Source organism: Geospiza fortis, unplaced genomic scaffold (genome assembly GCF_000277835.1).
Source record: "Geospiza fortis unplaced genomic scaffold, GeoFor_1.0 scaffold16, whole genome shotgun sequence".
Classification (NCBI taxonomy): Eukaryota; Metazoa; Chordata; class Aves; order Passeriformes; family Thraupidae; genus Geospiza; species Geospiza fortis.
In genome coordinates, this window is record NW_005054302.1 from 4,801,766 (window position 1) to 4,824,435 (window position 22,670).

Genomic DNA, 22,670 nt, shown 5'->3' on the forward strand with positions numbered 1-22,670 from the left:
GCAATGGTATCTCCTCTCAGTCTCCTTCAGACTGAACACACCAAGTGATTTCAACTGCTCCTCATATGGCTTCTCCTCAAGGCCCTTCACCTTCGCTGCCCTCCTTTGGAGACTCTCCCATAATTTAATGTCTTTTTTATGTTGTGGCACTCAGAACTGCCCCCAGCACTGGAGGTGAGGCCGCCCCAGAGCAGAGCAGAGCAGGACAATCCTCTCCCTTGCCCAGCTGGCCATGCTGTGCCTGATGCCCCCAGGACAGGGTTGGCCCTCCTGGCTGCCAGGGCACTGCTGGTTCACGTTCAACTTGCCACAGACCAGGACCCCCAGGTCCCTTTGTGTGGCACTGTTCTGCAGCATCTCATTTCCCAGACTGGCCGTACATCCAGGGCTGCCCCATCCCAGGTGCAGAACCCAGCACACTTTCCCTTGCACAACATTATTGCCCAGCCCTCTCATTTGTTGAGGTCTCTCTACATGGCCTCTCTGCCTTGGAGGGAGTCAGCAGCTCCTTCCAGTTTTGTACCATCTGGGAACTTGCTTAGTATATCTTCCATCCAGGTTCAAAATTCAGATTGTTACACACAAGTTTCAAAGCACTTCTGTGAAGTCAGCCACAGAAACACGCTGCCAAACAGCCTCCTCTCCTTAGGGCAGTAAATTATGTGGTACTTCAGCAGGTCCCACAGAGGCAAGGTGACTTTTGAGGCTGCTTCAGGTGGCACATGGAATGAAGGGGTTTAACTCATGGCTTCAGTAGCTGAAACAAGGAGGTGGCACTGCCTGGTTCAGAACTGTGCTACAGTGGCTACTAACGTGTCAACATCCCTTGCTCTAGATGGCAAGCAGTACATTTCAGCCAGCTGGAAAAGCCACTGACTTGTGAACAAGCCCCACCAGACCTGGGAAAGCCTTTCCTGGCTCAAATCAGACTCCTCAAAGCAGGTTTCCTACTCATCTACCATCTTTCTACGCCTGATTCCTACTTACAAGAGTAACAAACGCCAAGAGGACAGATTGTGGGCATCAAAAGGACCATTATTCACAGTGGTTCAAAAGCACCCCAACATGTTACATTCTCCACAGGAGCAAAGCCCAGCACATCAGAATTATGTACTCCATAACCTATGACACAGGAAGCTAGTATCTGTGACAGGGGCTGATATATCAAATAAAATTCATAAATATTCATAAAAACCTCATATTCTTATCCAGGTTTTCAACATGATTCAAGTATTTAGGATGACAGTCTTGAACAGATATCCTTTAAGGGATATATAGCACTCATTTATTTCAAATACACCATTTACCAGTAATTCCAAGACTTCTAATTGTAGATTTTTTAAAATTAACCTAAGCATCACAGGGATTAGCACAAATACCTGGAGTGTTGTCTTATAGCTATGAGAAACCTAAAAACTTACAGGGATTTTTTCAAAAACTACAGAAAGCCTTAGTAAGCTGGTAAAAATGGAATTGAAATAGAAATCTTTAGAGGGAAATTTGAAGATGCATGTGGAGCCAAGAGAGGAGTGCTAAAGCAGCTAACTTGAGAAAGCAATGAAGAAAGTCTAAACCAATAACTGATCTACAGAGCTGGAGCTTATGTAGGTAATGGGTGTTCACAAGGGACTGCCTGAAAAGCCTCTGCTGCACAGTTTAATCTATAATCTAGCAAGCAAGTCACGAGTGTTCTACACAAAAACAGTAGAGCCAGGAGAATGAATGTTTCTCCTGGCAAATCCAAAAAATAGAAGTTGTCCAAGAAAACAAGTAAATGTGTTTGCTCTGTCCTTTTTGTAGCTCACAGAAGGAGTCCTGACTAACAGTTTTACGTTCTATGTAGTTTTTAAAAGTCCTGTTAGTACCATAAACGTACTTTAAAAAACAAGTCTTAGTTGTATTGAAGTTACTGAAATTGCTTTAAAAGAAAATGTGATTTCTTTAAAATTTTCTATGCAGTTCATAGAATGTGTTCTGTGATGACTGCTCTGCATAAAGAGGCTTGAGGTATCATCAGTAGGTTTTATCTCCATTCATGGGTAATAACTTTTTCTAACATTGGAATCTTGAGGCACTCTGGCTAATATCTAAATGTAGGCCTAGTTCACTTGTATGCAAATATTTTGTTCTTCATATAAATTATTACTTGCTGTAATTCAACTAGAAATACATTAGCACTCTGTTACTGGGCTGAGAACCTCAAGCACTTACATTCTTTAGGAAAGAGACTATATGGTATGTAATGCATCACACTATTGACTTCTATTTAACTTACAAATAAGTAACTTCTCTATTTTCTCTGCCAGACTGCTCGCTTTGCAACATATCTCCAAGGAATAGTGCTCTCTTCAGAGCCAGCAGTTTGCCCAGAGCAGCTTTCTTCTCTTGGACACAACACACCACTACAGCAGGAGCAAAGCAGGCAACCCCAAAGGAAAATGCCACTGCCAGAGCCAGCCAGCTTGTGTACTTGCTTCTTCCATCCTTTGGGTATTCTTTACCTTGCTATCCCCTGACAAGCTTCAAGAAGACAAAGTCAACTGCTTAAAATATATTAATATGAAAGGATAAGAATAATAGCTAGTAAGAGGTGCTGAGAAGAACGAGATGTTTCATGTCAAAAAAAAAGCAGTATATAAACATAACAGTGGTGAAAAGCTCTCTCATAACAGTAACAGGAGGAAAGAAATCCCATTCAGAGAGAAAAGACAGTGTAAGAGAAGCAATCTAGATAAATCACATCTCTGAAAATTAATTTCAATTTCTGTAGAGTGTAACAGGTTTCCTTCTCAACATCACAGAAGAAAATTCCAGGGGACTATGTCCTCATTTTGGTGCATATTACATGATGTTTCCCTGATCTACGTGGTATGCAAAGTCCACATTACAAGGAGCTACCACTCTCTGTTTCTTGGTACAGACTCACCCATCATCGTAGTTAGGGAGATTTACCTTTGTCTCATTCTTTCCTGCTTTTATCAATATGTACATATCCAGGTCATGACATGCCAGTTTACAGTGTCTGTTTCATGTGTTTGAGAGGTTAAGAAAATTTCACTGAATGTAATAATAATGGATTGCAAGGCAAGCCAGATAGCTCAGACAGAATCACAGCACATAAAATAATTTCCTTCCATAGCCACAACATTCAAACAGCACGCTCTTCAAGAGCCAGACTAGCTCCAAGGAAACTGCCAGAACTATTCAAGGCAGCCCCCTCTATGCTTTTGCTTGTTACAGTGTTCCAAGCAGCAACTGTTGAATACCTCTGAGAAGTTTTAGGAGTCCATAAAACAAGGGATGGGGAAGCAGGGAGGAAGCCAGAGCAATTCTAAGAATTCAGTAATGTTTCCTCACTAAAACAGAAAATGCAAGAGCAGAAGAGAAGTCTGACAGTATGTAATATGTTTGACAAGCTGACTAAAATTAAAGTATAAACAAAACCAACAAAAATATTATAGGTTTAATCTTAGTTCTCAAAATAAATAACGATAGAAGTTGAACAAGTAGAGCCTTTAAATTGCCAAATGCAAAAAGCAATTTCATAAAATTAGCATTAGAAACAATGTTTGTAACCAGGGAGTACTTATGGTCTTTGCAACATCAATACTGCTAATACTGTTAAATGCACTTTAAAAGAATAATTTCCATAATGTTAACACAACAGCTAAATACTGCCTATCTGCTAATGGCTCTATGCATATAGCTGACCTTCTTTTTATGCATAAGAACACTGTACTTATCTAAATAAGTCCCATGAGTTAGACCACCAGCTAAAAATCCTGACATATCAAAGTAAAATTCATAAATAGAGCAGCCGATGACCATCTCTTAAAAAAATGAGCTAGGAAGCTCACAACAAAATTGCAGTATCTGCCAAGGTCTTTCAACTTATCCAAGGTTTCTCCTTTTATACAGCAATGCAGAAAACAGATTTTTCTTTTATATGTCTTATCACAGAATGACAAAGTACACATGCAGTCAAGGGACACACACCAAGAAAGGCAAAGAGTGAAATTGAGCCACAAGTCACACTGTTAGAAGGATTAACACTGGATGTGTCATGCTTCACACCATAACCTCTTCTACAGTTAGGCTGGGTATCGTGTACATTCATCAAAAACAAACTGTTCTACGAAAATCCCACAAATCTCTTTTGAGACCGTCATCAGTTTAAATAACCCCTGCTCTTTTTGCCCGGTTCCTTTCTCTTGGTACAAAGATAGATGAGCCAATCCCACATGCAACCAAAGGTCAGAGTTCTACATCAGAGCCAGCCTAACACTTCCCTTTGCTCCTTCTTCCATTGGAGGGACTAGGGTAGAGACAAGGATGAGGAAGCAATGGTGTCTAACAACAGCAATTGAAAAACTGAAACTAAACCTAATGTTTCCATTTACAAAAAATGTTCTGGAGCTCAATAATCACAGCAGGACTGCTTTGGAACTGCTTTTAGGATGAGACGCCTAAAGCAGGAATAGTGAAATTGCACAATCAATTATACCCATTAAAAGCATAAATGCAAACTGAATTCAATCTTTGTGGACATATTCGTAAACCCCAAATTAGATAACCACATGCCAGGGTTTGCAAAGGACTCCTATCTTATTTAGCACACAGAACAGATTTTCTAAAAAATCCTCCTAACTAATGCAGCTGAGTATACACTCTATGTTCATACTCCTAGACTCTCTGCAGCCTTTCCTAGTACTAATTAATGCAGCAAACTGGTTCCTGAGTCCTTCCTAGAAGGACACTGCAACACACAGCACCAGGAAAACTGCATTCACACTGCTCAGTGCTTCTCACACCCCAGAATGCTAATGCTTTAAATATTAACTGATCTGTCTTAATGCAATAATAACCACTTCAGAACTTCTATCAAAGAAATAAAGAAATGGGGAAAAAATATAAAAGCTGTTGCACATAATCAAGACTGTTTTGTCTTAACAGTCAGAAAATGAGGTGCTGAGTTCTGTCAAATAAAAATGCACAATGTCCAAGTCTTTTAATGTAATTTCTACTACGTTGCATTTCTATAACAAAACTTTAAAAGTTAGTATGGTTACTGACAGAAACCATTATTCTCTTATTCTTACTAAAAATAGAATCCTTGCATTTAAAGCATTCCGTAATTTATCAATAATTTTCAGTATCATATGGTAATAAACCCCACACTACTGCATGCATTGATCAAGCTAAGCAGAGTATGCTCTGCATTTTGACTTTCTAAAAGCCACATATTTCACTACTATAGGCATTTCTGCAGGAGTTTATTTAAATATCATTTAAGTTTTTAATGACACTGATCTTGAAACTTTCCATTTTTTTATTCTCAGCTGCTTAGAAGATAAACTTAGTATTTTCTTCTTATGCCACCATATAACAGAGCTTTCAGGTGGTACAAAGTCTTCTGCACTTGCACACCAACCATGAACTACTAACCCTTACAGCAGTTATTCCACACTTACCACAGAAAATAATGTCTGAGTTACCTGAACATAAACTAAACTATAAATGCTTAATGCTGGAAAACTCTTAAAAGGTTAGCCAGTTTGGTTACAAATTACTTTCTAAATCACTTATACTTTTCATAAAATTTCTTCTGTTCATTCTTTTACCTCAGACTTTCACCATTTCCTCAACAAAACCTTGCAACATATTAAAAACAGCATTAAATTGTTTGTGTATTTCAGCATGCAAAATTGTAGAAGCAATAAGAAAGCTATGAGATGATCATTCTTTAAATAAGGCACAGATGTTTTACTACTTCTTTGCTTTCAAAACACAAAGTTCTTTTCACAGAATCACAGAATCACAGAATTTCTAGGTTGGAAGAGACCTTTAAGATCATCGAGTCCAATCCATTTTCTAACACCTCAACTAGATCGTGGCACCAAGTGCCAGATCCAGTCTTTTTTTAAACACATCGAGGGATGGTGACTCCACCACCTCCCTGGGTAGATGATTCCAGTATTTGATCACTCTTTCTGTGAAAAACTTCCTCCTTAATTCTAGTCTGTATTTCCCTTGGCGCAGTTTGAGACTGTGTCCTCTTGTTCTGTCTGTTGTTGCCCAGAGAAAGAGACCAGCTCAGCACAGCCACCCTTCAGGAGGTTGAGGAGAGTGATAAGGTCACCTCTGAGTCTCCTTTTCTCCAGGCTGAACAGCCCCAGCTCCCTCAGTCGTTCTTCATACGGCTTGTGTTCCAAGCCCCTCACCAGCCTCGTTGCTCTTCTTTGGACACGCTCAAGCATCTCAACATCCCTCCTAAACTGAGGGGCCCAGAATTGGATGCAATACTCAAGGTGTGGCCTCACCAGTGCCGAGTACAGGGGAAGAATGACCTCCCTGCTCCTGCTGGCCACACCATTCCTACACAAAACTGAAATTTATTAATAAATATAAGCTCCTGCCAGGCAGTGGCCATGCCTGGGCAGAACCACTCACGCTGAGAATAACAGGAACAGAAAGTTAACTCTGTTTCCACAGTTCTCAGATGAGATTGCAACCTATGCCAGCCTCCTCACAGTAGAGATGAGAGTGCAGGCAGCAGTCAGATCACTGTGCAACTGCTCATCTTTTACAATGACAGTTGATAAAACCAGTTCATACTTCACTACATACCAAAGGAAAGATGCTATTTATTAATGCAGCTAGTAAGATGATTAGCTTCAAGGTCATGGTAAGTGCCCTGTGTTAAGTAATAGTCCAGAAAAAGAAAGATTTAAAATACCAGTTGGAAAAATAAATACTTGGCTTAACAGGAGGTTGCCCTTGAATGCATCTAAGTGCAGAAGAAAACCTTGCCAAACCAGATGGTTATTTTGCTTGTATCTTTTTACTACAGAAATACAGTTGCTAGACAGCAAAGGATACACCAAAAAAAAAAAAGAAATCCCAATATGCACATACCAAATCTGCTCTACAGAAATTACAAAAAAATTTTTAAAAAACCAAAACTCCCCTTCCTGTAACACTGTATTTAAAGATTAAAAGAAAGAAATATTTCTCAGAATACCAAGGACAAAGAAATCTAAATTGTAAAGCTACATGCCAAGGAAATGAAAGATTTACATGAAACCTTTATAGCCATGCCTCACAAGAAGCATGTGCACTTCCTCTCTCTCTTTGATACTGGCTCAATTCTAATAGGAATGGTCCTGTTGAAAGTAAAAGTCATTGTTTGAAGGTTACATTCTTGTAAAGATCATTCTGCTATGATTTCTGTTGGGAAGTGGCTCATTGTGTTTTGCAATTCAGTTCCCAGTGCTATAAACCGTGGTTCAGCATCAAAATTATGACTGAAAGTGGCAGCTATTTAGAGAGGTACAAGCAAATTAGGAAGGGATGAGAATTATAACTGTCAAAATTTCCCAGGTTTTCGAGTCACATTATTCATCAATTAAAGCGAGTACAAGGATATTCGTTATGCAGGTAAAACTGTGCTAACAGCATAAAATGATAAAAGTTCAGTCACACCACTGATCCCTTGGGAGTATTTATGGCCTCTGATACATATGCACAACACATCTGACTTCAAACGAGTACTCTGCTAACAGCAGAATTTCCTCTTTTCCTCTCCTCCTTCCTTGGAGCAAGTCCAATAAAAAATTGTTAGGATTCACAAGCCTTACTATAAAGCACACTTACCGGTGCTGGATTATCTTTAGCTTCCACACCAAAAACATCCCGTTGTTTCACTGTCAGCAAATCAAGACCTTCAGTATCGTCCTCGTCATCATCATCATCCTCAAAGAACTGCATGGACTCTGAGTTTGGTCCCTTGTTAGGTACATGAACTTCTTTTTCCTCCTCCTCAGACACCTCTTTTGACTCATCCTCAGACTCGCCACTCTCCTCAGCACTTCCACTGGAAACAGAACATTCCTCAGCTTCTTTTCTTCTCTGCTTTTCCTTTGTTTTGTTAACAGATGTTTTTCCACTGAAATTAGTTCCACATTTTTCCACTGTTTCCTCATTTACCAAGGTGAGGGCATTCTCATTTTGCTCTGTCTCCTCCAATTGGTCTGTCCCACTGGCTGTCTCGTTTGCACACAGCTGCTTCTGAACTCTTTGAAGGAATCTCACACGAGGTGCCATTGCAAGACCAAGTGACCTAAAACATGGAATGAACCAAATAAATTTAAAAGGCGGATACACAAAACTTGACTAAATTAGAAGCCCTCATTGATGGCTCAAGTGATTCAATTTCAATTATCATTCATATTGATACATTTTGATCAACACATTTAGAAAAGTCCAGCGTGAAAAATACAAGCGAACATTGGAAGAGGAAGCAAGATGACATAACTGAGAACTCTCAGTAACAATTACAAGCCTCCCAGGAAGGAAAGCAAACAAAGAAGCTGGTAAATTGCAGATAAGAGCCAATTAACTATCTATGATTCACAGTAAAACATGGTGGAAGAAACACCAATGTAATTTGGTATTGAAAATACATGGATTTCATGTCAAGGACTGAGATAACACTGATCTGTCAAGTGTCCTTCACTACTGGAAGTACACCCAGAACATTATCTCCCTGACCTCAGAGTGACTGAGATCAGCAGAACAAACATGGTATGGATGAATGACTAACTGCAGGAAAAGCTAGGGGAGAGACATTTCTCCCTTAAAGGCAATTTCACAGGCTTCCACCTCTCTACAGCAAGGCTTTCCCTCCATGGCATAGGTAACTAACAGTGCCAGCAAAGCTATTATTTTACCCAGTTACTCATGACAATTCAAAGTTATACTAATAAGCATTACATGAAGGGGCAAAAATTGCAGAAAGAGCAAAAATCCTGTCTAGCAAAAATAGTGGAGAGCACTGCATGGGAACAGATACCCTGACTCCAACAGCCCATCTGACTTCAGTAAACTTTGTAACTGTTATTACACCTGACCCTATCAAATCCAAATTTAAAAAAAAATAAAAAAAAGCAACTGATTTCAGAGTTAGTGAGCCATCTCATTAGGTGAATAAAAAATGTGAGGGGACACTGGTACTGGTGCAAGGAACACATACAGACCCATGATACAGAACTGAAAGTAGTACCTGCTACTTGTAGATACACTTAACAAAGGAATAAAGGATTTAACCAAATAGAGTGACTACAGGCATCCACACCTGTTAAAGACCAGCCTTTTTGAATTCAACATATGCACAGCTATACACCACCTTTCCTCTCAATGCTGTTCAAGCAGAGAGCATAATTTCTTCTTTTCACTACACAGCCTCTGAAAGGAACCCAAGTTATAGCACAGGAGAAATATCTAATCCATACTACCCAGCAGAAACGTCATAATAAACAGTTGATTAAGCACCCAGAAGATACTGCAGAGCAGCAAGAGTGCACTGTAGGCTCTGGAGAGCCTTGAACTTTTAATGGTAGCCAATGAGAAAGGCTAATCAAAAGGAGTGTCCTGCTTAAACAAACAAACAAACAAAAAAACCCAATTGTAATCACACCTGTGGTTAAACAGGGCACTTTTGGTACCAGCCACAGGTTCAAAGTAGACACAAACCCAAACAGCAATCCACAATGTTAGGATAAAGAACAAATATTCCAACAAATAAAGTTTATTTTTGATGTAAAAATTTTGGTTTAGTGTTTCTGATAATTCAGTACTGTTCTACAAGCAATTAACAGCAATAACAAACCAAATAGAATTTTATTTTAAAAGATCAAAGGAAGTTTTTATCCAATGTATTTCGCACATTTACTGACAGTGCAGAGGATAACTCAACACCGTTGGGAACTGAAATTGGAGCAACTAGCGATCTTAAACTTGTTTTACTGTTTGACAGCAAACACTAATTACCTTTGCAATGAAATGATGTGTTAAAGTTTGGCCTATTGACTAACTGTAATGGAAATAACCAAACAGCAGATGTAATGCTTCACTGCAGCAGCTGGAAGCCATTCAAACCTGGAATTGGGCCTTAACACCAGGCACAGTAAAACACATATCAAAAGACTGCTGCATTCAATCTCTTCAGCAAGGAGATCGAAGTTGCAAAAAATCAAATCCTTTGGAAGACAAATGCTTTTTTGCTTTTCCAGATTTCACATTATTCTACATAAGGTATTGCTGTCAAGTGTTGACAAAGCAATGCAAGCAGCAATACTGTATGGCAACTACACAACCAGTCCTCACTTCTCTTTCTCAAGCAGACAGGCACAAGGTACACAGGGTTGAAAACTCTGATTTTATCAGAGCTTTTCTTCTACACCTCCAGAGCTAGCATCAAAGATCAGGAATACACATGCACAGAAAAGTCTGACAAGGTGAAAAACTATTCTCTGTTCAGCAAAAGTTACAAAACAGAAAGAGCAGCCCACAATGTGGACAAGACTCACATCACAGATCTTTTTTGCATTCAAGTATGAAACTCCACTTGCCAGACTGCCGTACTGCACTATGTCTTACTTTAATAATTGAATAAAATTAATTGTCACTTAGTCTTGGCAATTTTTTCTTCACTGCTTAGCAAGCCTACCAAAAAAAGACTAGTGCTATCAGAATTCAAATTACTTCCCAAAGAATACAGACCTCAGGCAGAAGGGAGAGAAAAGGTCACATACATTTGGTAAGACAGTAATAGTAGATAAGCTTAGAAAAAGTGTATTAAATAATACCCCAATACTTTTAATTACATAACTTCTCAAAGAAATGTCAGTGTTTTGGCTCATTACTGCCTCTTTTTCATAGTATATTCCAAATGGAGAAAAATCTGGTACAAACAGTCTGGACATTCTACTACTGCTAAAAGCTTCCCCATATTTTAAGATTTGACAGTTTCTTTTGAAATGATTTCTTAATTATTCACCAAATCTATAGTTCAGTCATACTGAATCAACTCAATGGATGAACCAGGCTTTCTTTTCATAAACTACAAAGGGCATTATTAGTTCTCAATAATTCATTAGATGCCACTCAGATCACAATCCTACTATGACTGAAGTTGCAGACATTTTTTTACTTTAGTGCAACCATTTCACACACTCATCTGGAACAAGAAATGTGCAGGGTTTTCTGATGAAGACAGACAAAAAGCAGGTAAGTTATTTAGTGAGATTTCATGAGTCCTAACAGACAGCACTAAAAACACACTAACATCACAGTGTAGTCTTCAGACTATGGTAGCCTTTAAATGGCAACAACAATTCAGCTGACGAACCAAACAATCCTGTTTCGTATTTTGGCGTGAAATGCAATGACTTCTTAAGAGCAAGCTCTTCTATAAGTTTCTAAAGGCAATACTGAAACCAAGGGAGTGTTTCACTGCTATAAATCAAAGTACAGCTGACAGTTCTACTCCTCAACTAAAACCAAGGGGGCCAGACATCAGCATTCCCTAACACTGATTAGGGAATGCATAGAAGTAACTACACAAATCACCTATAATGCTCAAGTACCTTTGTTAATTTAGTAGCAAGTTCAAAAGGACTTTCAGGAAATAAATTAAAAGAGTAAAACTGCAAAGAAGTAACACTGTATGGCTTTAAGGAGAATACCACTTTTGTTTCCAGTGAATACTGAAGATCAAGCGACTTTTTTTTAATTAATTTAAATGAACGGTGTAACGGACTTAAAATACTGCCTCTTCGAAGGCTTGTGAACTGGAAAGTGTTTATATTAACATGGTAACTCTGTCTCTACTGGGATGAGAGAAAAACTTGTCATCTCTCAACTCTTTAGAAAGACCAAATCTTAGACACTCGAAGCAATATCTATCTTCGCAAAAAACAAATTTAAGACCAGTAAAATATTAAAATTTTGACAAATGCTCCTAATTTGCTCCTAGAAGATTACTAGTCCTTTTTACAACATGAGCCAGCTGTAAACTGCTTCAGAACAATTTTACACAAGTTACTGATTCAGTCTGATATTAACTTAGCACATTTACTAAATATAGATATATTCCATTAGTGAACTACTTCAGAATGATGTGAACACATAAAAACACAGCACGGAGATTACTTTTACTGTGGTACGGGTTCAGACAAAGACCTAAAATAGGTTGGAAAAGGTTAAATACTCCCAGAAGCTATTTCAAGAGAAGAAATATGTATTACTTGCTTAGCAATATATATACTACATCCACATTTAACATTTAAAATGTTATCAGAAGAGAGGATGAGCAACCGTTTGAAAACAGGAGAAATCACATCAACTGAAAAGACACAAATCTGAACTAACAGGCTTTCCAGATGGTCCGATTAATAACCAAAATGATCAGAGAAATTCTGTTTGCTGTGCTATTTACTTCACCAGCCAGCTTTATTCCTCTCCATCAAGGAGTTCAAATGCTGGCACTCTATTAATAATAAGGAGGGCCAAGCTATTCAAGACTTCATGGGTCAGGACCAAAGAGAAGGAGAACAAAGAGGATGTCATGGTTGCAATCTAATAATTAAGAAGAGCAAGATGTAGTCTTCCTTACAAAAGGAAAAGGAACCTCCACATTGCAGTTGCAAACCCTGGTGGTGCTCCTTGGTACCTGAGCCACCCTGACACCTGCTCAGAGGGCAACACAGCAGAGCACCAAGCAACAAGGTTTTCTAGAGTGCATTAAAAACCCTTTCTCCATGTTAGCTGGCTTAGCCAACTCTGACAGCACTCTACTGGAACTGCTACTCATGCATATGCAAGTACATTCACTTCCAAGGTGAGTGAAGGTCAATAGCCAGCTTGGCTGCAGAATGAGGAAAGCTAGCTCAAGATCCTAGAAGAAATGAGGATGATGACTAAGAGAATAATGACCCTGGACTTTGAAAGAGGAGACTGCAGCTTCTTTAGAAAGCTGTAGGCAAAAGTTTCCAGAAGTAGTTACAGAAGCTCAGGAAGGGACAGCTGGATCTCAGGTGGCTGAGGGGGAGCTCAATGAGGAACGCCCAAACTCTGCAAATGACTGGAGGGAATCTGGGGTCTGTATGAGCAATAGCATACAAGGCTGACATTATCAACCAGGTAACAGCATGAGAAATAGTAAGTCTGGTTACAGGTGCATGAAGACTGGAAACAACAGGGGGAAAGTAATTAGGAGCTATCTTTTTACTTAGGAGACTAGCATGTAGAAAAGTAAGTATAAGGACAGCCAGAAGGAGGGCCAAGAACCAACAAAGAGATGACAAGACATGCAAAGACTGCAATGGGCACTGCCTGAGGATGAGACAGACGGCCCTGAGAAAGGTAACAAATAAAACCTGCCCTGACCATGCAGTAAGGGTCAGGCCAGGGGTGGTGATTAGAGTGCAGTGGGTGTTTTCCCTGGTTAGTGAAAGGACAGACAGATGTGGACAGATGGATCGTGTATTCTGCTATCACCCATTTCAGTCCTGACAGCACCTACAGCAACCTACTGCTTTTTAATACTGATCAGCAAGCAATACTTGCAGAACTATCTGGATACTAAGGAGTGTGTATCTGACATTTTCCCAATAATTTGGCTTCAACTTGTTTTATTTACTCTCTATGTACCAACACAGGGAGAAACAGGAAAATATGCTGCATTTCTCCTGAAAGATATGACTACAGTCACAAAGGAAATTACCTTCCCTGGCAGACCCTTAGAACTGTGACTAACCTGTCCATCCAGCACCCTCACCTGATAAGATCTGCCCCTGGAGAACAATGTGTAGATATATGTATGTGTTAGCAACATAAAGTGCCTGAGAAACTTCAAAACACTGCCTCCTCTCCAGGAGACCAGACTATGCAATTATTCCTTTTCACCCTGTTGTTTGTTTACATTTTCTTATGCTTTCAAAGCTGTCCTTTGCAATCAAAAGACAAATTTCTCTTTTTAATGCAAGCATTGAGCTTCTCCTTCATCAGACTTAAAGGCTGCCTATGTTAACACAAGGCCTACACAAGTCTTCCTCCAGCAAATTATTCTTGATAGCAATTTATAATGAAAGAATACTGGAGAGAATAGTAATGCACCCTAGCTTAAAGGTGATCAGTCGCTAGAATAGATGTGCGTGCGTGTGTGTGCATACATTTTTAATATATTTTGTTTTATATATCTTATATATATATGACCTTATATAACATATAAAAATGAAAAATACTTGCTTTTCTGCAGACTCAATCAACAGAGCTTAAGAGTGCACAGACATGCAAAGCAGGAGAGCAATGGGGAATGTGGGCAACAGCCTGCAATGCAAACCTGACAGGGGAATTAAGCAGCCTATTTTCTCTGCAGATTTTTAGTGGAGCAACATCGATCAAGCTAGCAGTAAATCTCCATGGAAAGGCTTAAGTACTTTCAGAAAATGCACACAGAAGGTAAAGGGAAGAAAGGATTCTCATTTCAGGTTTTGCCGTAAGTTTGTGCGCAGAACAGAAACCAAGGTCGGTTCTGGATGCAAAATTCAAACATACCAGAGTTTGAGGGACTTTCATATAAATGAAGATGACTGATCCATGTATCAGTGGCTGTGCACTGAACTGCAGGGTGTATTTTAGTTAGACTAGCAGTCTGGAGAGTGGGGAAGAAGAGTGCCAACAAACTAGAACAGAATCTCCAAATTATCTCCCAGATTTATTATCTTCTGACTTTTTGATTATACTGCCACATATTTCACAGCCTTGACTAAACCTCTCCTACTCTCTCCAAACAACTGACTGGTTTCTTCCATTTTATTACAGGAATGACATTAGTAGCTTTCCAAAGCTGAGACTCAGAATTATTTTGAGGAAGGTCCAAATTTGGGCACACAGACCTGAGAAGAACAGAACTGTAGATTACTCCATCTACAGATACTAGATGGCAAACCATGCTGAAATCCAGAAAGAGGCACAGGGATTCTGAAAATTCAGCATTACCACCATCTGCTAGTCTGTTTCTAACACTGGCTGAATTTGCATGGTTATCCCTCTTAGCCCTAATTTTCTGCCACTATTCCTTACATTCATAGCACAGTAAGACCTACAGCAGATTTTAAAGATGCTGACAAACGGCACAAGAGAAGGGTCAGGCATTGCACATAGCAAAAATTCTTGAGCTTATGCTAGTTCTCCTTTTTCAAAATGCCTCAGTCCATGAAGTTAAAAAGCATCTTTTATAATAGGTTTATGTATCTTAAAAAGCATAATCATGTTAATGACAGTACAGCACACAAAGAGCAGGTGTTCCAGAGTCTAGTAATTTGTCACATTTTAGTTCATTATACCATGTGCTGGCAAATTAGCCTTCTCTGTATGAAATCCCACACATATCAAATTAATTTACTGTGAACCTTTGAACACCTTGCTGCTCCCTTACAACTACCCTGTGTCCCCGTGAGATTTCAAAAAATTCACATCTTAAAACAATTTCAAGGGGCTGTCATCTGTACAGTCAACCTGTCAAAATTAATTTCCCTTCCATACAAAATATGGAATGATTCACATACATGTACAAAAATAGACACAGCAAAATAGATGCTATTCAATCTAGTGCAGATGCTTCATCTTTACCAAATGAAAAAGTAATTGACGGCCAAAGAGAAATGTCCGAATCACACTCAAAATGAGATTGCAAAACACAGTCTTTAGATATCTCGAATTTCTTTTTAAATAATACACTTTATAAGTTGGTATTTAGCTATGAGGCTGAAGGGCAAATCTGGGGAGGGACAAAACACCAAAACATTACTCTCTATCCTTTTATATCAGAAGTTATGTCTTCTAGTGTATATAGCAAATGTACCTTGTGCCCTAAGTTATTTCTCTGTACAGCATATATTGCCTTTACACATGATTTAGAATGCTCTTGAAAATATGCAAAAGCTCAGCATGAATATGAAACTAAATACACTAGAAGACTAGAAGTGCAATTCTGTGTGTTAACACAATCAAAACAGCTATTTAAAGACTGCAAAACATCTCACTATACAGCTTTCATATTTTAAGTTGACCATACTTACAGAGCATATTCTGCTAGAGGCAATTTGAAAACATCAAATACTTCCTTGTTCTTCATTAAGTAAACTGAACGCAAGTAGGATACAAAACACTGAAAGAAAAATAGAAGTATTCAACAAAAAAAGACACCATTCAATTACCAACACAAGAAACAAACATTATATTGTTGCTCTAACACAAAATAGAATTTCACTATTAGGTAGTCTATCATCAATTTCAGATGGAAATTTTAAAGTACTCATCAGACAAAAATTTATCATTATTACAGAAGTGATACAACTTCAAGTGCTCAAATATTTCATTACATTCACATTGGCTGAATTGACTGAATTTCCCAACAGCATGTCATGTTATATTTTCCTACAAAGAAAATATGACAGATTAGTCAGAAGGAAATATCACTGATTCAATTTGATTTTTTCCTCCTAGGTTTTCTGAATGTTGTTATGCTATTCCAATATCTAAATTATGCGGAACTTCAAACAAACTTTGTTGCTATCAATCTGAGCTGTCCTGACTTAATCTTAGCCACGAGCAGGAAGTTATTTAACTCAATATAGCTGCCCTTCACTGTGGTCTAAGATGATTCATATTACCTTGCATTTACCATCAGCTCATCACATGCACAAAGTCAATGAATGCACCTCAGCTGACCAAGACAAATTCACTATACAACACCTACTAAGACCAATCCAAGGTTGAAGTCTCAATTAATCATAGACTTTCTCCAAAAACACTGGAAGCACTACACAGGAGAATAACTTAATCTTGCATTGCATTTTCCTGCCGTCCTTCCCAAAAGGAAAGATTCTTCTTCTTCTCACACTTCTTTTATACATAGTCTAGTTCTACCTAGCAGCAGCAGCATAAATACTGGAATATTTCAAGTATCAAAAAAGATCCTGGGATTTCTGTTGTTCATAACCTTATTTCTGACACATGCTAGAACTCCTACCATGAGGCTTAAACCATCAAACACTAACAACAACAGCAAGTTAAGGTCACAGAGTTACATTCAAGTATTCTATAATCACACCCTTGTTCTGTTATGTACAGGCACCTACTGGAGAAAACCACTGTATTAATAATTCATGTGGAATTAAAAAAAAAAATCTATTTCTTGTTAACCTCAGATAGAGGAGCAAACACCCAACAGTCAGGAGCACTGATGTCTTAGAGGGATCCTTTAAATGCTTGTAAGAGGAAAAAATACTTCAAAAGGTAAAATGAAAGATAAGACAGTAAATTAAACAATGTTATAAACTCATTCTTTTCCCCTGAGTAAACAGAAATAAAAACTATTGATTGTAAGTATGTAGAGCTAAGAGATATACTTTGCAAACTGCCCATTAATTCACTATGAAAGTAAATTTTCATTTGCTGGTTTTTCCTAATGCTGAGGGGTTTTTGGGTAAAGCTTCCTTCCCGATTATGTCTTTCAATTAATTTTAGCTGTGGAAAGTGTGAGCTCAATTCATTCAGCTGCTACCAAGATTGAGATGTGGAATACTTACATCAAACGCTTATTTGCTCACATTGAATTATTAATCATTTTACAAAGGTAATTAGAATATTTAGGAAAAGGCTTCAAATTTGACAGATCTCATTAATCTACTGCTGTCTAGCAAGTGACAAAAATCAATGAAAGCCTCTTTTTTCTCTGCAGTGACAGATGAAAAAAAAGTAGATTAAAAAAGAAGTATCCTTCCTGTGAATCTAAGATTTGCAGATCTGAATATCCACATGAGTCACTACTTGCTACAGGGTTGAAATCTCATTATCTGTTGCATAACCGATAAAGCCATCCACTTACCTTTCTGGCATGTATTTCGTACACATGGTCTAGAAATTAACAAACTATAAAGGGCAGAAAGAACACACCTTTTGCATGCTTTTCAAGCCCCACAATAATTAAGAATGAAACACCAAACATGCATAGAAGACCTGTTCTACTTTACAAGAAGAGAAATCAAGACATTTGCTTTGATTTTTTTGATTTCAGTGTGTTGACTTCAACCTCTGTCTAAAACTCTGTCATCTCAGTTGGATTTTATTCAGTTATCCTGAGACTTCCTCAGCCTGCACACACACACTGGAGCTGAGGGAGAACAAGTTTAGTCAGTCTGAACTTTTTCCCTGCTATTTTACAATTGCTGTTGTCCCCTGCCACACCTGCTGTTTGATATCACTTTCAAGGCTTTTTTGAAATAACTGAACACTGCAAAAATATTATATGCAGTAATTTCTATGGAAGAAGTTATGGTTGGGCATCATTAACATATTACAGTTCTACTACAATAGTAGCTACATGTCTCCAAAAACAGCAGAAATGACTGTACAAGTACTAGAAATACATAAGAAAAAAGTACCATGCTGTAGGAATTTACTACTTCTAAATTTTGATTTATTGATCTATTTCCTAGATAACTGCTGTAAGCATTAAAATGCACACAATTCAACTGATGTGCTGTTTTGACAGTAATTCAAAAGTAACAGGGTGTGGCTGGAATCTCAGGCTGTAACACCCTGCACATCTCTCTGGGTGCCATGAAGAATTTAATGGACAGACATCACTTCAGTGCCACAATTCAAACTAGCAAGAAAAAAAGATTCTTTTTTTAAACTGTTTTCCAGAACTGGCTGAACTGACATATTAAATATTAAAATTACAAGAAATGCCAAAAGGCAGCATCAGTCCTTGAGAAGAACTGCAAAGGTTTCAAAGGAGCTCCGATCTGATTCAAACTGTCTTTCCAAGCAATAGCAGGGGAGCCACGTCCCACTAAATGAACCATGAAGTTTGTTGAAGCAATTACTAATCAAGAACTTTCTATTTCCAAAAAAAGTAAAGGCACCTTGAAGTAAATCAACAAGCTTAGAGGATGCAATAACTTAGGCCTCATGCCCTCATCACATGATGGTAGACTACTGTCCTATCCACACTTCTCTGCACAGCTGTGCCGTTTCACTGCTATCTCGTCCATGCAGGTTGGGAATTTATTTCTTACACTACAAATGTCAAGAACTTGGCAGCTTGCAACAGACAGGCTAGACAACATAACACCCATGCCTCTGAGAAATCCAGCATTTCAGATAAGGATCCAAGGTCAGGATTTATTTGCATGTATTTTATTGTTTTATTCACATTGACATGTAAGACTACTTGGGCACATTTGCAAAGTATGTCTGAACATTCATAGTTAAACCTTATTAAGGAGGGACGCTTCTGTGATAAACCACTTGTCCATACTCCAAGTTTTTCAAAAACTGAATGTATTTACAGCTTGCCTGCAAGAATAACACTTCTCTGCTATCCATAAATTAAAAACTGCAACAAAAATAGCCTCAAATGGTAATTATATGGCAATTAAAATTTTTTCAAACAAATTTAAGTTTGTATCTGCAATACTGACAGACAGCCCATGTTTCATTTTATTCTTGAGCTATTTTGAAATTTTATCATTCCTCTGCTCAATTCAGAATGATCCTTCTCTGCCTTTTAAGAGATCTTAAAAAGCCCAAGGCAGAAACAGAGGTTTGTTGGTGTTTTCATTCCAAGTAAAATGATGCTGGATTACTCCTACTCTAATCCTCCCCCAGCCAGCTGCTCTGTCACTTCTGACATAAATTGGTGTAGCTGCAACTTCCCGTGGCAGCTGGAGATGAATGTGACACCAGTGCCTCTGGTTTGTGCAGCAAGGATGAAGCTTATACTGACATTCCACACTGCTTCAAGTAATGCTTTATGCACTACAAAAACCTGGAATACCTAAATGACAAAAATCGTTTTTAAAAGCATTCCCTTGGAACATTGCCTTAGACATTTTATTCACAAAGCTCACACTGAGCTCCTCAGGCACTTTGATTTCAATCTCCTTGTTTAGGAAAGTAAGAATGGCATTCCTCTGACTCACTGAGTGTCCCTACTGCAGGCCTCCAAGATAGGTCACATCACATAGCCTACCTCTGCAGCACAAAAAAAACACCATTCATCCATCCATCCATCCATCCCAAAGGGGTTTTAAGGTACCTGTGCCAGGAGGCATTGTAGAAGTGCTTATTCTACTCTATCAGCTATAAAAGAAAGTTCAGGCAGACTAACTCACAGAGGACATCTAAAGCTAGGTGAGATGAATCTCAAGAGTTTTAAATATTTCTACTTGACTCATTCTACGTCCCACTTCAACAGAAAGCTTAAAACTCTTGGTTTCTCTAAGCTTTCACAATCCTCTTCTCATTTTACCCTAGCATTCAGGTTTACCAGTATACCTTCAAGTGTCATTAGTGTCCACACTAGCTCATAAAAATAAAAAGTTATTAACACTAATCCAGAATCTCTGCAATCATGTATTTCTCAGGCTTTGGCATTTCTGGATTTCTCACCATGTGGTCTTTGGTGGTACTCTTTTAATTTGACCTATATGTATATATATACGTATATATATATATATATATAAGAAAAAATGACATGAAAGGTTTGACTATTATCCTTCCAACTGTGTTTTCCTGCATCTCAATTTGAGCTTTTGATTTTGTATAGTTTTGAAGAGACTTGACACAACTACAGAATTCACAGGCTAATGATATACACAATTCAGCAACAAAACAAAACCCCAACAAACCAACATGTTGCAGTGCCTCAATAAAAAAAGTAGCAAGCTCTATTCCAAAGAGTTCATGGCCTAAAAGTATTACAAAACCATGGAAAGGTCAGCAAACACGTTTAGTGATGGCAAGAGGCAGTGCAATTTCCAGAAATGTTTCACAGGCTACCTTTCACAGAAAGTATCTTTTACAACCAAGCTCATTCTCATCCAGGCACCTACTTAATTATTTGAAGGGTCCCTACCTTCCCCAAACCTGATAAACATGTGGTGAAATGCACATATTGTCTGTCCATGAAGTCTCCCAGCGTTAACCAGCACAGCAAAGAAATCCCATTCATAAACCCATTCACATAATTCTTCATCTTACCCAGACGAGCTATTCTAAGCTACTTTGCTGATCATTCAAATCCAAACAAAATTTAAAATGCTTTATTCGATGCATTGGATTTTACCCTGAGAAAGGACAAACTGTCACATATATTCAGGATATATGACAATAAAAATTGATCAAGGTGGGCATGTTGAGGCCTACATGGTTTCATATCTCTAACTTTTCAAGTCAAGTAATGTGATCTGCTATTTTTAAGTCACCTTTTTTATTAGTAGAATTATTTTGACATTTTTTGTACCAGCTTTCCAAGAAACTTGAAGTAGTTGAAGTTGAGAAGAAACTTCAGAGACCATCTAGTGCAAGCATCCGGACAAACCAAGGTCAGCTAGGGCAGGCTGCTCAGGAAGGAACCCAGTTTTTAATAACCACCATTTGGAGACTGCACACTCTTGCTGTTCTAGTGTTCAGCCATTCTCACAAGAAAGGCTTTTTAAGGGTTTAAACTGAGCTTTTTGTACAGAAATTTGTGCTTGTTGCCTCCTCTTCTGTCACTGGACATCACTCAGAAGACTCTGGTTCTCTCTAAATTATGTTTCTCTCCCAATACAAGTGTTCAATTATCTCTGGTGGTTCTTCAGTTCCAAACACTGCTTCTAGGGCATGTCTGAGCTAGTCAGTTATTCCAACTGCAGTTCTATTCAACCAACATGCCCCAAGAATTACACTGTAGCAGATGACTTACCCTTTGAGCTTTCTCTTTTAACTCCTGATCTTGAGCTAAAAATGCTTGCAGCCTCTTTTGAATATCTGTAAGTTTTTCGGGATTAATTCTAATTTAAAGAAAAAGAAAAACAAAAAAAAAAAAAAGAAAAAAAACAAGCTTTAATTATTAGAACATTCCAAAATAAGCACCTGTTAGGTTCTCAGGAGCATCTTCACATCTTTTGCATTGTTTTAATATGCACAGAGCTATTACCACCGAAATAGCACAGAATGGAACCATATTAAGGATGAAGATTACATTCCTTAAACAAATAATGCACAAAAGACAAAAGGCAGTTGTTTTATTCAGACAGTTTTCATGGAAGATGGTGAACCTTATTCTAAAGCAAAGCAGGAATCAGCAGAGAAGAACTTCTTGATTTTATAAAAATACTGCAAAAATACAGAAACAGCATAATGAATTATAGTACTACTTTATACTGAAATAAAAGTCTTCCTAAGGAAATTGTCAGCACTTTTAAAAGCTTAAATAAGATTCATTGTGCCAGGAATACTGAAATTTAAGTACTTCATAGAAAAAATAGCCAGGTGAGCAATAATAAAGGACATTGAGATTAAACAGATTTAAGAGCTTCTCAAGTAAATAAAGAATATTGACTGCACTATAGAAATTGCCATTAAACCTACTAAAAAGATATCTGGTCCTCTCCCAGATTCTGAATTTTTAAACTTATTCCAGTGATACCTACATTATTGCAGATTTATTTGGCCAAATCTCATCTATTTTTGAGCTGCTACTGCCACCCCAGTGTATCATAAAACCTAGCAAACATGGTGGGAGGTTATTCTTAATAAATATGAAAACAGATGTCAAGCTTCATTCCCTTACAATTTCAATTTCTTCACTCTGTTCAGATACAGCCAGGGGAAAACTACAGTGTACACAAACACTACTAGCTACAGTTTTAGTGAAAGATCAAAGAACCATGAGTTCCAGTCTCCAGACAACACATAATTTGCTCTAAAAATTTAAAAGCATAAGACAGAAAAAAAAGAAGCATGAAAAATTGAGTGGGGACAAACTGAAC

At 38.1% G+C, this 22,670-nt stretch overlaps 1 protein-coding gene across 1 annotated transcript in view; it reads right to left on the reverse strand.

The window, feature by feature from the left end:
* Positions 1-22,670, reverse strand: part of LOC102043391 (probable ATP-dependent RNA helicase DDX10) — a 92,878-nt gene that overhangs the window by 38,518 nt on the left and 31,690 nt on the right. Inside the window, exons 12-14 of the mRNA XM_031066050.1 lie at positions 21,602-21,689; positions 15,924-16,012; positions 7,654-8,119 (exon numbers count right to left, since the gene is read on the reverse strand). Of these exons, the coding sequence (XP_030921910.1) occupies positions 7,654-8,119; positions 15,924-16,012; positions 21,602-21,689 (643 nt within the window). The remainder of the gene's footprint in view (positions 1-7,653; positions 8,120-15,923; positions 16,013-21,601; positions 21,690-22,670) is intronic.